This window comes from Sphaeramia orbicularis, chromosome 6 (genome assembly GCF_902148855.1).
Source record: "Sphaeramia orbicularis chromosome 6, fSphaOr1.1, whole genome shotgun sequence".
Lineage (NCBI taxonomy): Eukaryota > Metazoa > Chordata > Actinopteri > Kurtiformes > Apogonidae > Sphaeramia > Sphaeramia orbicularis.
The window spans coordinates 39100013-39118164 of record NC_043962.1 but is presented as its reverse complement, the minus strand read 5'-3'; the positions used below and the strand labels follow the sequence as shown (position 1 = coordinate 39118164).

The 18152-nt window shown below is 38.3% G+C and overlaps 1 protein-coding gene across 2 annotated transcripts in view; it reads right to left on the bottom strand.

Annotated features, from left to right (window-relative positions):
- Positions 1-16831, bottom strand: part of dgkzb (diacylglycerol kinase, zeta b) — a 69714-nt gene extending 52883 nt beyond the window's left edge. Inside the window, exon 1 of one of the 2 annotated variants that reach the window (XM_030137304.1) lies at positions 15885-16831. In XM_030137304.1, the coding sequence (XP_029993164.1) occupies positions 15885-16090 (206 nt within the window). In that variant the 5' untranslated portion in view covers positions 16091-16831. Of the gene's footprint in view, positions 1-9966; positions 10101-15884 lie in introns of those variants that run through there. The other variant, XM_030137303.1, reaches the window with a different exon arrangement.
- Positions 16832-18152: the final 1321 nt, after the last annotated feature.

Sequence of the window (18152 nt, the reverse complement as noted above, 5' to 3'; positions counted from 1 at the left end):
TGTATATATGGATTACAGAAACAATGTCAACATTTTATTCTGGTGAGTGGCCTGTTTTTGAGCTGTGGATGAACACACATTGGTGCTTTAAGGAGAGTATTCCCAGCAGTTGTCTGTATGTACTGAAGGATGAAGACTAAATCTGGTGGGAGTGGTTTCTTCCTGCATGGCAGTCTTTCCCATCCATAAGAGACAAACCTCAGTGAGTGTTTTAATGAGAATTAAATTACTTCAATCACATCTCAGCCCAACTGAACATGTGTAGGAAGTTTTACCTATGGTGTTTGACAAGCCTGTAAACCCACCACCATCAGAACAACAACAAATGAGGGAATATGATTCGTTAAAATAATGCTCATTCTTCACAGACCAGCACATGGTGGAAAAACACTTTACAAAGACATTATATCTTGGTTCATCCATTTACCACCAGACTGTAAGTGTGTCTTTAAGTATGTGATCACCTATTAAATTCATCAATAACTACATATCTCCGATTCCACCCTTAAATATGAATATATTCTGGCTTTGTCCTCTGAACAACACATTTGAGGATGTTATTTTAGAAAGCACTGATCAACATTTTCATTATTTTCTGACATTTTATAGACCAAACAATGATATTAATCAGTAGATTTTGTCCTCAGGGGTGTTTTCAGTATGGTAGGTGTGTTAAATAACATTTCAAACTAACACCTGAATTGCTTATCAGATTCTTAATACTGGGCAACACAGTGGTGCAGTGGTTAGCACTGAAGGCTGGCTGGTGGGGGTCTTTCTTTGTGGGGTTTGTTGGTATGGGTACTCCAGCTTACACCAGCCATCCAAAGACATGCACCTTAATAAGTTAACACAGGGCTGTCAAACTCATTTTAGTTCAGGGGCCACATTCAGCCCAATTTGATCTCAACTGGGCCGGACCATGAAAATGATAACTGTGAAAAAAGTAAAATTATATTATGATCAGGTTTACATCGACAAAGTTTCCTTAAAAATCTGAATAACATGAACAACTTGAATTGTCTTAAGAAAAATAAGTGCAATTTTAACAATATTATGCCTCGGTTTATCAGTTTATCGTTTACACATGTGCATTACAATCACACAAAACATTTAGTAACAGGCAGAATATTGGTAAAATTGCATTTACTTTTCTTAAGACATTTCCGTTTATTCATATTTGTTCAGGTTATTCACATTTTTTGTAAAAGTATAGTTTGATAATGTAAACATTTTCATGTGATTTTACTTTTTTTACACCAAAAAAATAAAGAGAAAATTTGGGGTTGTCACTATTTATAGGTTATTATGATAATATTTTACTGGGCTGAACCACTTGAAATCTAATTGGACTGTATGTGGAACCTGAATTAAAATGATTTTGATACCAATAAATTGTTAATATCTTCAGTGTAATTTTTGCATTTTAAAAATTCATCCCGTGGGCCGGATTTGACCCTTTGGCAGGCCGGATTTGGCCCGTGGGCCGCATGTTTGATACCTGTGAGTTAATGGGTCGATCTAAATCACCCACAGGTGTTAATGTGAGAGCAAATGTTTTTTTTTGTCTTTACACTGATCAGCCATAACATTCTGACCACTGACAGGAGAAGTGGCAATAATATCATTTTATTACAATAGGACATTTCACTGGGTTGGATATATTAGAAAGTAAAAGCCGCGTTTCCACTACATGGTACCAGCTCAACTCAACTTGACTCGGGTACCAGGAACTATTTCTGGAGGCTGTTTCCATTACAGGATAGTACCGACTTTAGAGTACCTGGTTGTCATAGCGATGCTGCATGTAACTTCCGTGGTTACTGATAAACTCGCTTGTAGCATGTTGCCCTGTCAAGCTCACGCTGAATCTTTTCATCAGCCACCTAGGACAGAAATGTCTGAACCTCCTCGACCGACCACGGTGTCGTTTTGTGGACTGTCATCATGGATGTATTTAGCCTTGTCAAGGGACAATTTGAGTCTCCGCATGATGGGAGTCGCGCATGTGTAGATATCATCCGGAGACTCAAATCGTCCCTTGACAGACTCAAATCGTCCCTTGACAGCTGTCCTGCAGGGATTCATGGCTCTAAAATGGGGCCATGAGCAACGCAGACCCAGTGAGTCCTGGCTCTGAGTGTTTGTATGCAGACTGACTGGACAGAAATGGCCTGAAACGGCTGAACTGGCTCCACTCTGCCGGCTAGACCATGGCGTCCCAGGCTAGACTGTGCTAAACTTGGTGCTGCGCTAACATTACTTCAGAGCCGAGCCATGCCAAGCAAACCATGACCGTGTGTGCGTGCGTGTGTGTGTGTGTGTGTGCCAGGTGGAGATGTTAGCTGTATGTCAAGGGACGATTTGAGCTTCTGGATGATGTCTACACATACACGACTCACATCGTCTGGACACTCAAATCATCCTTTGACACGCTTGTCAAGGGATGATTTGAGTGTTGATTCTAGTCGTGCATGCGTAGAAGCATTTATCTCTGTCGGCCATCTTTTACGACTCGCTACAGCATTCTCACGAGCACAAACGATTCGCTAAAGCACCACGATTTCCCCCAGATTTAGATCATAACATTTGTCACCTGGATAGGCTCTCAACTGTGAAAGAAATCCAAAGTAGGCACATAAATTGACTCTCAAAATCACTTCTGATTGCTACAAAGATACTCCTCAAAGTCAAGTCTCTGTACTTTTACAGAATTTGACTCCTATAACAATGATTTGTCCTAACAAGGTTGCCGTAGCGAATCCTAAAATATGGCCAACAGAGATAAATGCTTCTATGCATGTGCGACACATCATCCAGAGACTCAAATTGTCCCTTGACAAAGCCCACCGGAATATTAACTGTCAACTTCCGAATCTGGTTTGTCAAAAATGGCAGGCCGAGCATTGATGACGCAATGACGCAGTAACAACTCTGTGACCAATCAGTGGTCTGCAGTGTTTACACATTACATTTTAGTATCTCTTCACCTGTTTTGGAATCTCAGACGAGCAGATACTAAAACAATAGTACCAGGTACCAGATTCTAGGTACTTTTACGTAATGGAAAGGCAAAAAGGCAGAGTTGAGTCGGTACCATGTAGTGGAAACACAGCTTAAGTGAACATTTAGTCCTCAAAGCTGATGCATTAGAAGCAGCAAAATGATTAACAAAAGGAACTGAGTGACTTTGACCAGGTCCATATTGTAACGGTGATGACTAGGCCACAGAATCTCCATAATTCCAGATCTAGTTGGGTCTTCCTGGTCTGCAGTGGTTACTACAAACAAAAATGGACTAAGGAAGGACATCTCAATCTCAGAGCAATTCATCTTGGTCCAAATACCACAAACACCTGCAGTGGTCTGGTGGAGTCTAGGCCTTGGGTCAGAGCTGTTTTACTGGAAAAGGGGAACCCACATGATATTAGACAGGTGGTAATAATGTTCTGCTCCCATAGATGCTCGATTGGTTGAGATCTGGTTGTTGTTCTTTAGATACTTTTAGTAGATACAAAACACTTTACATTGGGAATGAACAACAAGATCTGGACATGATCTGACCCGGTGACTTGACCGTCATAATTTCTCCCTCGTCAAAGTTGTTCAGCTTCTTATGTTGTTCATTTTACATTTTACTAAAGTGTGTATTTTCAACAGTATTTTTTCCCTCAATTTCAGCTGCTGAAGCTTTAAATAACATTTTAAATAACTGCGAGTTGTGGCCCTCTCTTTTTGTTTAGCATTTATTCTAATTGTTCTTGGAAATCAGTGTCACGGTAAAATACCTGAAAAATTAATTCATTTCATGAGGTTTTACGAAAACTTGTGTGAATCACTCTCAAATATGATGTATAAAACAAGAAGCTCAGCCAACATTAATGAATGTAGTATATTGGCTGGGTGTTGGTGAATCTCACTGCTTTTTAAGCCAGGTTAAGAGAAGTGCAGTAAAATGTTCAAGGCGCAGTCCACTTAGTAATGTCAGGTCAGGCGTTTTCCATCAACCGTCAAAGGTGAAACTCCTGTGATGACACCATTGAAGGGGAGTGGCCTGGGTCAAACTGCAGTGAAACTGAATAAGAGTCGGAGTCCATTTCACTCCGCAACATCTGATCCAGTTTGTTTGGAGAGGATCAACCTCAGTGACGCAACAGCAGAGGCAGCACTGATAAAGAAGTCGAAAATAATGAGTGTGAGCAGCTGCTCCTCACCCCGTGTTACATTTAAGAAGGTGAAAGAAAAAGCATGGAGTTAAAGCATCAGAACTTAAAATTCTGATGGTTATAAAATCTTTCATAACTGGTAGATTTAATGTTGTAAAATTTTCCATGATAAATACAACAATTTTTATTTCACGTACTGACGTTTAAAGTATAATCAAGTATCACTGACAATTTAACCTTGACATTCCCATTAGTGTTTAACCAGAGTTTACTCCTTAACATAAGCCGTTTGCGGATGTCTGAGAACCGTCCTTTGTTTATATGCAATTTTATGAGCACTTTCATGGCCTTTGTCATTTAATTTTTGCCTGTACAAACACTGTCCGCTGATGCAAACCTTGAACAAAGAAATCCTGCAGCCTGATGCACAAGTGAGTTTAGTATGTACAACAGCAGAAAAATGGACTGTGTGAAACGTAAATCTTCTCACTTTAATGGGAGAAAAATTACAACAAATTCACAAGGTTTGAAGAATCCAACTTGAAAACAGAACCGTCATTCTAGTAACTTATTTGAGCTTTAGATAATGTGGTTATCCTCCTTTTTTCCTGCTTTGACACTATATAATGTCACCTATTTGAGATCATCAGCAAAGGCTCATACTGCACACATACTGTCTTAAGTTTATTTATTTCAGATTATTTCATAGCACAAATGAGAAGCAGTTTTAATATTAGCAATGCTAAATATGTAGTTACCTACATGTATAACATCTGTCAAATATTATAATTAACCAAAGTCACAATATTGCAATAAGCAACATAACTAAATGAAACAGACAGCTTTTTGAAATCTTTATATCAAAATTTAATTTTTGGGGGGAAAAAAAGCCAGAACTCTGGTGCCTAAAAGGTTAAAAACTGATGTAATGGAATGTAACATTTATAGTGCAACACTGAATAAGAATTATATTTTTAAAGTTTACATGCCAAAATCTGCAGGAAAATGGCTCAATCTCTGTAGTTTACACGACATACTATTCATTAATTATGTGGCATGTCAACAGTTTGCTTGGTAGGTAGTAGAATATATGTTTTTCTGTTTTATTGTTGTATATTGACACCAACATGTCCCAAAAAAACTGATTCCCTATGAAATACATCCTCCCGGCCTGCTGGATACTCTGAGTAAAAAAATAAAACAAAACAAAACAAAACAAAAAATGACCTGAACATCAGATTTAATCTACATCCACACTAGTGCTTAATTCAGATATATGGAGGAGATTCTTTTGTTTTATCTGACTCACTTGTAAACTTGTTGCATTTCTGAACTGACAACGGAACAATAAAAAAAGATGCTGGATATGCTGCATCTTGTGCTTCTAGATGTTCTTTTAAGTCTTCTAACACTGCAGTCAGTCACTCTTCTGTGGCCATTTTAACACACTCCTCCTCCTCCATCCCCTCAGGTTTGTCTTGCACATAAATGTCACTCCAAATACTTCTGATTTCTAACAGATCACTGTCCTCCCACTGACTACCCCCATCACAGCTGTCTTCTATGTTTGTGACTCCTGCCAGTGCAGAATTGTGAAAAACATCAGTCTAGAGTAATGTAAAATTCAGATGATGAATTCTAATGTGACTGTTCTGACAGAGATCACATTGCAAATAAATTCAGCTTTTAAGTCCATGTTTGTTGGGCTACTTTCACTTCAATAGTGGGACAAGATTCAATGATCAACATGAGCCAGACAAAATAAGTTAACCCATAAAGACCAAAATATCCACCGTTGATCAAAACCATCTACTGATGTCAACTGATTAATACCTGTTGATCCATTAATCATATCAATCCATGTAAATAATTGGTGCAAAATACAGTCTGTCATCTTTTCAGATATAACCCATTTGGACATCAGAGGCTCCGTAGTGAACGTGGAAACACAATCATCTTCTACAACATTGATTCACCAGTAAAACCCATTGAGTTTCATCAATGAAAGTGGATGGAGATACTTGTTTTTATGTTCAGTCATTGATACCTTCGCTGAAAAAATGTCACTTTTTCTTCAGTTTTCTATTTTTCATATAATAACCCTCAACTTTACGCTGAGGTTTTACGAACATCTACATGATCAGTGAATTAAATGTGGGAAAATACCTGATTTTCACTGAAAAATTGCTAAATAAAGGAGATAATATTACAATAAATTGTGATAAATCACTTCAGAAAGTTTAAAGTTTATAATTAGCACTGGGTCTTTATGGGTTTAGTCTGCATGTTATGTAGTCGATTACCTCAAGTTTTAAATATATACCTGAACGAAAAAGTCGTACACTCTAATATTTCATTGGACCATATTTATCCATGGCATCATTTTAACAAGCTTATGCAATGTTATGACATTTATTTCCTTCATTTTTTGGACACATAACATTGCTCAAACTAGACCTGACCAAGACAACTCCAGATCATAACACTGCACACACTAAGCATGATGGGAAAACACTTTATCTGCCTCTTTTGACCCTGATGTGCCTGGACTCATCCGACCACATGATTTTTTCCATTGAAACACAGTCCAGTCTTCATATTCTCTATCAAATTGATGGATGTTGAGAAGCAACTTATTGCATCAACTTGGGCTAAAGAACTTGTTGCAGCTGAAATATTAATCACTACTGTGTTTATCCAATGAAAGGATCTGAAGTATTTTCATAGTTAAATCCAGCTGGAGACTCGTTTCTTGGTCAAGTAACATATATAAAGCCCACTGATTAAATTAAGCCAATTACAGTATTTCAATACCAAATGTTAATTGAAAAATCAATCCTTGCACAGAATATCATCTCATACTTTTGCCAAATAGAGTTGATATGTTGGTGTGTATGGAGCCAATTTCTCATCAAAACACATGAAAAATGCCGTACAATTCACAAACAAACAAAGCACTAAGGAGACAAATACACAACATATTTATTTCTATTACTTCCGTCACCATTTCTGAAACCTGTATATTACATGTATAAATACTATATCTATCTCCTTTTATAAGATATGACCTCCTCCTGACACCCATAATAACAGCATTTACACTAATTGATATGTAGACGCTTCTTGTCATTTTTAAGGAGGAGTTCTTCATTACTTTTACTCTCTTCCTCTTCAACTGTACAACAGTGTGCAGCACAACATACTGTTCACTAGATGCAGCTTAGAAATATCAACAGACTCCAAAAGAAACAAGAACACGTTTTACATATTTAGTCTTTAACACATTAAGAAGAACATAAAGTATTAGATGTCTGAATAATCTGTGCATGTCTCACACAGAAAAGCAGAGGATCATTAACTTGTGTTGAAAGTGAAAAGTCACCAAAAGGAAGTAAAAACAGTGAGTTTGCAGCTATACAGATATAACAGTGTCAAGGCCTTTATCAACACTCCAGATATGATTGACAGACTCCAGAGACAGGCCGAGGACTGCCGCTAACAAACAGAGTAGCTGCTGGCCAGAGCAGCTGTCCTGCCTGTCAGCTCTAATCAGGTTACAAGAGGAAAGCATCGGTCAGAAGGTCCACTCATCATCCTGATTAGGATTCTGACAGACTAATAATTAGTAATCTACCCAATCAATCATATCATCTTACAAGACGGGTGCTATTCCTGGAAGAACACACTCCCCCCTTGTGTTCAATAGCAGCTTTTGTCTTTTCAGTCCTTTAGTTTTTAGTGGAAACTGATTCTGCACTGATGAGCAGGATCAGATCTACAAACTGAAGGCCTCAAGTGAAGGTGGAGGTTTTGTTTTACCAATGGCCTTAGGTGTAGAGCTGTTTCTCAACAGTCTTTAAAAAGGAAGTTGTGGGATACTATTATAGAGCAAACAACTAACTCATTATATCGGCAACTATTTTGAGTTGGATTATTAAAACGTTTGCTTCTCTATTTTTATGTTCAGAGTCAGTGAAATATCTTTAGGTTTTGGACCGCTGGTTGAGAAAAAGACATCACAATCACACGTTTTTATCTTTTACAGCACAAACAATTGATTCATCGAAAAAATAATCTGCAAATCAATATCTGATGAAAATCACGGACGTCGTGTTGGGCATATGATGACTGCATTAAAACCTTTTACATTGGATGTAGGTGATTTACAGCAAGGTAAGATCCCTATGGGGTCTAAGGTGTTTCATGTGATCCGATCCAAAGTGGACTAGTCTACTGCATCTGAACACACCTAGTTTTAGAATGTGCCCCTAAATGCATCTCAACTGATGACATGCCACTTCCTTGCTTTTTATTCAAACAAATATGATCTAAGATTTCTGTCAAGTTTGACAGGTTGTGCTTATAATGTTCCTTTACAAATGTACTTCACCGTCTACAGACTATTGGCAGCTTTTAAGGTGGAGTATCTTCTTATGTCACTCCATACATAAGGCAACAGTAAAATAATCCAGACACACCAAAAATTTCAATATGACAACTTTAAAAAATTAAATTTGTCTGTGTTAGCATTCTTACAGGACATGAATCAGTGATGACTGAATCTTTAAGCACTGAAAACACGTTAATGAATTTCTATTGGATTATGAGAAGTGTAGATATTGCATTTCCTCACAGAGGAATAAATGTAGTAGTGAAACGTTCTGGTGCGCTCAGGCTGCAACACACGTATGACACTCATAATACATTGTGGTGGGATTCAGTTTTCATGTGTTGATGCACTGCATAGTGCACGTACACTCCATAGGGAGTTCTTCAGTTCCTGTTCAGACTAAGAATGTGAAAATATTTGGCTCAGACCACATTCAAAAATATTCTGAATATGTTCACACCTGGCATCAGACCAGTTGGCGTGTGATCACAAAGATCAGGAAGGAAGTTAATGACAGATCAGAACAGGGTTAGTAGTGAGAGTGGGAAAACTACTGTATGACTGTCAAAAAACTCCAGACTATTGCTTACAATATGAAAATAGTCAGCATACAAATGCATAATGTCAGCCACACAAATAACAATTATCCATTACAAGCGCTGTTGCAATATAGTCAATGAACAATGGCATTGTGACTCAACTGTAGAAAACCCAGTTGCATCCAGTGATAACGATACCCAGTATCTTTGTTTGCACTGCACTGTATGTCTGTATGGCTCAAATGAGCCTTACTTACTCAAGCACTCTCATTTGTTAGCTAATATTCTTAATAATCTTGGAGCAAGCTATTTTTCAGAACATCTTTAACAATGTTTTTAGTAGCAGTTAATTAAATGTGTGTAAATATGAATGTTCAATGCAGCCCAAGAACAGTAAAGTTTATTTACTGTATCATAAAAACTCAGTCTAAGGCATGTATTAGTGACATCCTGAGTAGGCTCCAGCTGATCATCTTTCAATATGTGGACACTTAAAATAGACTTTTAGGTCTTGGTTTGATATAGTTCAGCTTAAGAACTGAACTTATACTTTCAATGTTTTACCATTAGATTGAGTATTTTTACATCACAAGAACTTAACTGAAGTACAATGACCATTGCTCTTAGAATTGGTGTTTCTTAAACAAAAGACTGACCTGAGAGTGACCTTAAAGGAAAGCCCCGAGGGTCACCAAGTTTATGAGGAAATATCTTCTTATATCCATAACAACTTAAACAGCAATCTGGCAAACATCTGCCCTCCAGAAAACGTACTATATTTAACTTTTAATGACATAATTTCTGGAATGGCATGTTTTTTTAACAGGCTGCTTTACTGGACTTTTAAAACAAACAGCAAATTATGACTTACAGCAGTGGAGGCATTGGGTGCTTCTCTGTTTGGTCAATAATCGGCAGACTCTTTGTCCATTTTGATAATCACATAAAGATCCTTTAAAGCCCTTGACTGTTTGTAGACAGCAGGAGGAGGAGGAGGAGGTGGAGTCCTCCTAATAGGCGCCTCTCCTTCCTGTTTCTCCTCCTCTCTCCTCTCGTCTGTCCTTCGAGGTCTGCAGATTGAATCCTCTCCTCTGGAGTCCAACATTCCCACTAGGCCCTAAAAACGACCGCTTTTAATTAATTGCTCTGCCAATCCATTAATAGCAGCTATAATTAGAGAACCATGGGAGATCACTGGGAGATTAAACGAACCACCTGACTGAACTTGAATTTGCACTTGTTACCTCTTTATTTCCAACAGAGCATATCTAGGATCTGACACCTTAAAGACCTGCAGACTCAAGGTCCTTTATATCATACAAGATTTTAAGTAGATCCATAAGAGCTGAGGCTGCCAGACGGTTCGTTCTCTGCTTCATGTGAACCTCATTAGACAGACAGTGAGCAGCACTGACTAACACACAAAGTGATGTATTACTCAGAGGCCACCATGGATCAAAAAGGAAGTCAGACCGTTAAGTGTAGCTGACAGCGCTGAGTCCTACATTTAGTTTGACTCTGTGAGCTCATACACAGCGGTGATTAGTGCCCGTCTGCATCGAGTAACTGTATGTGTATGGACATAAGCAAACCATATTTTATCAGTACAACAGAAACACTTAGTCACAGCTTAGACTGTTTGGGCCGTAAAGGGACAGTCTGTGATACCACACTGAGGAAAATAAGGGCTAAACAACTGTACTGTACCGTAGCAGCTTTGTCATCACCATTATTTCATGGTTACAACTTTTTTGATGCTTGGTGCAAAAGGAAGTCTGTTGCATACATTTTACTTCAATTTTTTAGACAGTTTGTTGCTACAGAGTGACATGTATCCAGTGTATGTACAGTAATCCACCCGTCACGCCACTCTTTAACAGTTCATCAAACAACCACGGGTAAGACAACTCAAGAATATGAAGAAGGAACAGGAGAAAAGTACAGTGGACAACAATAAGGGATTAAATGTTAAATATCTTAATAGGTAAAACCACTGACGGCTACTAGAAGTTACTTCAAAAAGCTCCTGCTCCCATCGACTTACCCTGAACATCTCCCTAAAAATGGTAAAAAAAAAAATCATTTAACTTTTATCCTGAAAGGATTTTGTTTTAAGTTGTTTCATACAGACCCTCCAAATGATTCACCTTTAATTTAGTGCCCTGTTATTAAGACTTTAGCAGCTTTGACATCTATCAGACTCTGTTGAATAAAACATTGTTTCTAGACCGAAAGATCCACAGTAGGTTACACTTGTAAAACCGTCACACATCAGTAAGGTAACATTTAGCCTTACCTCACCCTTTAATCTCCCCTAGTTCAGAGCGTTGTCCAAATATGGTCATTTCTGGTTCCAAAAAGTCAAAATTTCAATGTGTAAAATACAAACTGAAGTTGACATCATATTAGATCTATCCACTTCTTACACTGAAAAATATTAAATGGAATATTTGGGTGCAAAAACAAATTCAGGCAATATACTGCACCGAAAAATATTCAAGAAAAATGAACTGTTTATCACAGTAACCTCTTAGGAAAATAGCCATCACTGCTTTCACATTCAAGAGTAAATCTGTAGGTAAAATTAAAATAAATGTCCTTTTGCTGGTACTTTACTGCCTTGAAAAACTTTACACAAATAAACTTGATAAAAAACAAAAAGGTCTTTATGAGGATAAATAAAAGTGCAAGGATTTTTTCCCATTCTTCTGCTAATGAGTGGATAGCAAACATATGAACTTGTCTTCTAAGTGTTTTTTTTTTTATATGCAAACACAAAAAGATGATAAATACATGTGTCTGTTGGGGAGCAACAGAAAATGTAACCCATTAAATAAGAAAGAATGATGGGAAAATCGCAGCTCAAAATCCAAACATGTTTGAAGGACATCATTATAAAGGACTATGTATGAAAATGAATCATCAACAAACCGTTACAAAATCAGACTTCCTCAATCAACAAAAGACTAAATGCGACTACCGAGTGGTATGGTTTTCACTTGTGATCCATTACATCCACATAAGACTGAAAGGTTATAGAAATGAAAAGCTGCAACCAATCCTCAAATAAATGAACACTTCTGCATGTCCTCGTCTCATCCACCTCCATTCACTTAAATAACAAAAAAGAAAAAAAGTCTCCATCTGCAGTATGTTATTGATTCAACCCTTTATCTGCCATCAGACTGCAGACACCTATTAGCCTCTCATCCAGCTCAGAACTGGAGATGTTTTAATCAGATGAACTCGTGACCTGACGTTTCTGCAGGTTGTTCGATGGCAATTTGATCAAATCATTTCTGTGGCTGATATAAAAACAGACCCTTTATCAGGGGTCATCAGTGACCAGATGACAACAGATGGAGAAGGACAAAAGAAAAAAGTCTGAGCTAACTAGGACTGAGTTTACATGACGTTGTAAAGATTTATTTACTTTGACAATGGACAGTGAATATAGACTAAAGGAACTACATGATAATTCAGTTTCTTATTTTTGTCCCTTTTAAACCCCTACAATCCATTATGCAAATCTAGTTCAAATCTTTGTAATGCATTAAATTGTTTTAGATCTGCAAATACCACAAAATATCATCTATTTTGATAAATATTTGCATTATTAACAATTTTCTCAGTTAATCTCTTAGTCTATAAAACAATTATCTATGTCACCCCAATCTTCTCGTGGTCTTGAGTTTATTTCAGCATGTTTTGTTTGGTTATTCAAAAAACCATCATTTGTGAATATTCAACCATCAAACTTGTGACCTTTAGGCTCTAAAATACCCTAAAAGATGAATGATTTCCTCTTGATCGACTAATTTTTGCATTTTTAGACGAAACGAAAGCTGCAACAACCACCTTTTTTCTATTCATCTGTCTTCAAACAGAACTATTGGGATAAAATTGGGTCTGCAACAAATAACTCATTGATCAGCATCTATTTTGATTATCAATAAGCAATAAAAAATGCGCTCAGTAACTGTTTCAATGAAACATTGTGAAAAGATGATGAAAAAAGTCATTTTATCACATGGTTTTTCAATGTTTTTAGAAACAAATACAGTATAAATGGTTTTCAGTTAAGTACAAAAATGAACTGCAGATAAATAATCAATAATAGTAAAAATCTAAAGGTGAAGAATGAGACATTTTTGCACCTTCCTTACACACTAAAGTTTTTACCATCATTGTTTTTAAACTGTGCTGCTAGAAATACTGAAGTTTGCCTTCTAAGTCCACTCTTATTCATGTTTTTCTATTCAATATACATGTTTCTTTTATGTTCTGGCAAAACATCAAGCAAATTCCTCCAATTTGAAAATCGAACGATGTGTGATTCTTTCATTTGTTTGTTCTGAATCTTCCATTTTATGTTTGCTGTACTTGAGGGTCTGAGTTTCACTGTATTTACTCTGAAATAAAATAATAAACCATATTTACACCATATCTCAGCTTTGATCTGAGTTTAAGGTCAAATGAGGCCTTTTAACACACAATGCATGGAGACACACAACTGTTTTACCACCACACCCACTATTTCTGCGCCCTGCTGGTCCATAACACTGGTCTGGACTTGTTTTTATGTACCCAAGGTTAAGAGTCACTGTCACAGAGAGTCAGGTTTTGCTGCCGTTTACTCTTTATTATAGTTTAAAATGTCTACATCCATGTTTTTACACCTCTGACGTAGTAAATGAAGCTCATGCAGATGCAGCTTCAAAGAACTCTCGACTCTTGAGAATCGCTGGACAATTTTAGTAACGCTTTAAATAATAACTGTTTCAGTATTAAGCGCTGAGAATCAGCAAAACCCCAAAAAGAAAAAGGTTGAGTCCGCAGCTCAGAAACGATAGTGAAACCTGCACCTCTGAGGGAAAAAAAAAACACAGTTTCTTTTTTTTGTCTTTTCTAATCTCACAGTGTTTTGCTTTTATTCACCGATGCTCACTTTTCATTTATAGTCTATTAATCATTTTCTTCATCATGTTAATTACATTTTTATTTTTATTTTCCATCAAACATGTTCTCCTGCAGCTAGAAACATGACATAAAAACACATCACTTCCTCTGCAGCAGAAGTTGTGCCCACTCGAGCGTCGAGAGCCACAAGTTTTAGAAGACTCAGCTGGATGAACTTCTATATTGAAGTTTCACTTAGTAGAAGACGGTTATAAAAACACATACCTCTGACAGGAGGAGCATTCAGTAACTTACACTTTGATATTCATGCTTAAAAACTGCTAAGAGCTGCATGATTTTCATTATATCAACTAATTGTTGTTGCGTTAGACGAGATTGGAACTCCAACTGATTGACTCAACAGTTATTTTGATAATCGATTAATAAGCCAAAGTTTCTGTCTTGTTCTGTTTTCTAGTTTTTGCCTTCAAGTTGTTGATTATGCATATTCAGTTTGTAAAAATCACTCGGCTGTAGGAGATTTTCAACCAGGAACTTTTTACCTATTTTAAACTATTAAAGAATGAATTAAAAAAGGAACCAAACTACAGATGGAGTAACACTGAAAATAGTTAAGTTATTGAACATATAATACTATCAAAATTTTCAGATTTGTCACCAGTGTTTTCAAACTGCTGCACAAATCTTTTACTTAAGATATTCACATATATTTTACATGTTTATGTAATTCTATTTTCATAAGCGACTGTTTCTGTGACTTTTTTAAGCAAAAAAGCTCTTGGTTTTTTTTTGGTCTCCCAAGAGAATCAGCTAGATGACCTGCTACTTTAAGGCTCCACTGCAGTGTAAGAAAACCCTAATACATATGAATATATGTGATAACACATTTTATGATATTGTCGCAATTCTCCAAAATATGCATTTTACTTAGTTTACATGCAAATATTAGGGGCAAACAGTGGTTCATGTTATGTTGAGAAGCGTTATCGCACAGGTGTCAAACATGCGGCCCGGGGGCCTAATCCGGCTCGCCAAAGGGTCCAGTCCGGCCCTTGGGATGAATTTGTGAAATGCGAAAATTACACTGAAGATATTAACAATCCTTTTAGTTCAGGTTCCACATTCACACTTATTCAATCTCAAGTGGGCAGGATTCAGTAAAATACTATCATCATAGCATATAAATAATGACAAATCCATATTCTTCTCTTTGTAAATGTAAATATTTTCATGTATTTACATGAAAACAAAAAATGTGAATAACCTGAATGAACATGAACAACCTGAAATGTCTTAAGAGAAGTAAGTACAATTTTAACAATATTCTGCCTGTTATTAAATGTTTTGTGTATTTGTAGATTCGCTATGATCTGTAAATTATAATGTACATGTGTAAATGATAAACTGAGACTGAATATTGTTAAAATTACACTTATTTTTTCAGTTTGTTGATGTTATTCACATGTTTTGAAAGGATAGTTTAATGTAAATTCACTTTTTTCCACTCAAAAACATAGAGAAAAGTTTGGAGTTGACATTATTTACATATTATGTTATTATTTTACTGGTTCAGCCCACTGCAGATCTAATTTAGCCGAATGTGGCCCCTGAACTAAAATGAGTTTGACACCCCTGCATTATCGTCTTCAACAACTTGACTGTTCCACAACTAAACAGGACTTAATGTACATGATAATGTATTTTTATACTGACAAAGTTTTCTCCTTGCTTACAGCATTCCCTTATTTCAACTTATATTAAACTCCGATCCCTCTGGCATAATACTTAACATACCAGATTCTTCTTCCTCCAGTATCAATGTTGTAAACAAGCTGCACTGTAAGAGGTGGACTCTGACAAGACACTCACCTCCTGCAGAAGATTTTCAGGCCAAAGGTCCTGCTGGTGTGGTGGCAGCGGGGGGCCGGGGCAGCTGAGGGCAGCTCAGTGTTGGAGGCTGAGGAGGACGAGGTGGAGGAGGCGACAGATGTGGAGGTGAAGGGCTCCTCTCCATCCTGGAGGGAGCTGTTGTTGTTCTGAGGGGGCTGATCTTCCTCAGGCTGTTGCTGCTCCATGCTCAGCTCCTTCGTCTGATTTCTGCTGCTGCTTCTCTCACAAACTCAGCTGGTCTGAGGTCAGCAGAAAGCTCACACAGCCCAACCAGTAATCAGCCATTGTGCCAGGTCAGCTCTGCTCCTTCTACTTCCACTGACAACTTTTTGTGTCAAAGAAGCGTAGAGGAGCAGTTGTAGTAGTAGTAGTAGGAGGAGGAGGAGGAGGAGGAAGGGGGGGGGTAAGACACAGGAAACAGAGCTTCAGATCTTCCGTGTCTCTCTTTGACTTGTCTCACCAGCTCTGCTTCAGCTTCAGTTTCCACCAGGAAGCAACAAAAGCAAAGTCAACTCTTCTCTGTGGGTTACAGTCCAAGGTAGGAAGAGGGAGGAGAGGCACGAGGAGGGGAAGGAGAAGGAGGAGGGGAGGGGGGGGGGGTTGCTTTTCTCTAAAACTGGCTTCCTTATTTCCTTCCTACTCCTCATTGCCTGAGGAAGCCTCTCCTCTCCTCTCTGGCTGCTCTACTCTTCTGGCTCCTGTTTCTTTCTCCCCACACCAGCACACGCTCAACACAAAATCCAGGAAGTTTGAAGCCCTGAAGAAAACCTGAAGGAGTCAGAAGGAGGAGCTGCTGTCTTCTTCCTCTTCACTCCTCTCTGCCAACCTGTTGCTCCTCGACTTTGACAGTTCAGTGCTTCTCTCCTCGGTGTCACTCGTCTGTCTCTGCTCTCACTCTTGTTCTCTTTACTTTTTTATCTCCCACTCTGCTCTGTGTGGCTCTCCCTCTCTTTTTCTATTGTCCCACCCACCTTCAGTTTCTTTGCCTCTCATTGGCTGGGAGGAAGAGGTGAGCATTTTGCCACCTACTGGTTCTTCTGTGATTGTGCAGCTGTTGGGGAGGCTAAAAAAAGAGGAGGAAATGAACTAATTTTCTCCTCTCCAGAGCTGTAGCAGCAGCTAAGGACATATGAGACACACAAGGAGCAGCCAAGGACCCTGCTGTTTTCCCATTTCCTCGTTTTATTTTAACTGAAGCAAAAAAAAAATGAAGGATGTGGGAGATTTTGTGGCAGAATGAACCTACTCTAAACCACTGCTCATTGTGGAAACTGCTGCATCTCAGCTGTGCCTCTCACTTGGATCACATTTCTAAAGCCCTACTCTGCAATGTGCTCCCCTCCCACATAGGTTTTACATAAAGATGGTAAACCAACCCACACCAAAAGAGAGCGAGAAGAGGAGAGAGTAAAGAGCTGCAGTAAAGCAGAGGTCGCACGGCCGCAGTAAGACCCACGCAGAGTTCTTCACCACATGCACGTGGCAGCTTCATCCCCTGGGTTCGCGCTCTGAAGGATGAGCCTCAGTTATTTTTGACAGCCAATTAAAACAGAGGTGCATGGGTGCTGTGATTTAGGGAAAAAAAATTAAACTATGGGTGCATTTTTTTTTTTTTTTTTTTAATCTCTGCAGGAAGGGAGGGCCCTGAGTGAGGATGGGACAGGAACTCTTGAGGTGATGGTGATGATGATGATGATGATGATGATGATGATGATGATGATGATGACGTGCCCCAGTTCCTGTATGAGTGCACATTACAGATTACAGGTTGTCATGGTAGTTAAACTGGCCCTGAGTAACAGCAACCTCAGGCGTCCTGTCAGATGGAGATGAGAGAAGCTGCTGGTTCACCTCAGATGACCAGCAGAGGCCCCGTCCACACACTGACGCTAATACTGCCCTGGGTAACTTTATCTCAACATTTTCAACCTTTTCAACCCTCTGAAACCCAAGCACTGATTTCATTTATGTATATTTTTAAGCAAACGTCTGACATGATGACAAAATTCCAAGTGTGGGTCTTAGTGGTTGTAAACATCGCCGCTCCATACATAATTAGATGCTGATGACTCAATAACACTGGTGTAGGTTCCTTTAGAGTGTTGAATTAAACACTTGACTCTGAATTTACAGATTACAGAGATTACAGATTTCTTTATTGTCATTTAACAGCACAGAGTACATCAAACGAGATTTCGATGGATGATTAGGGGCATCGGGCTGCCGCAACTGGTGCGCCACCACTGA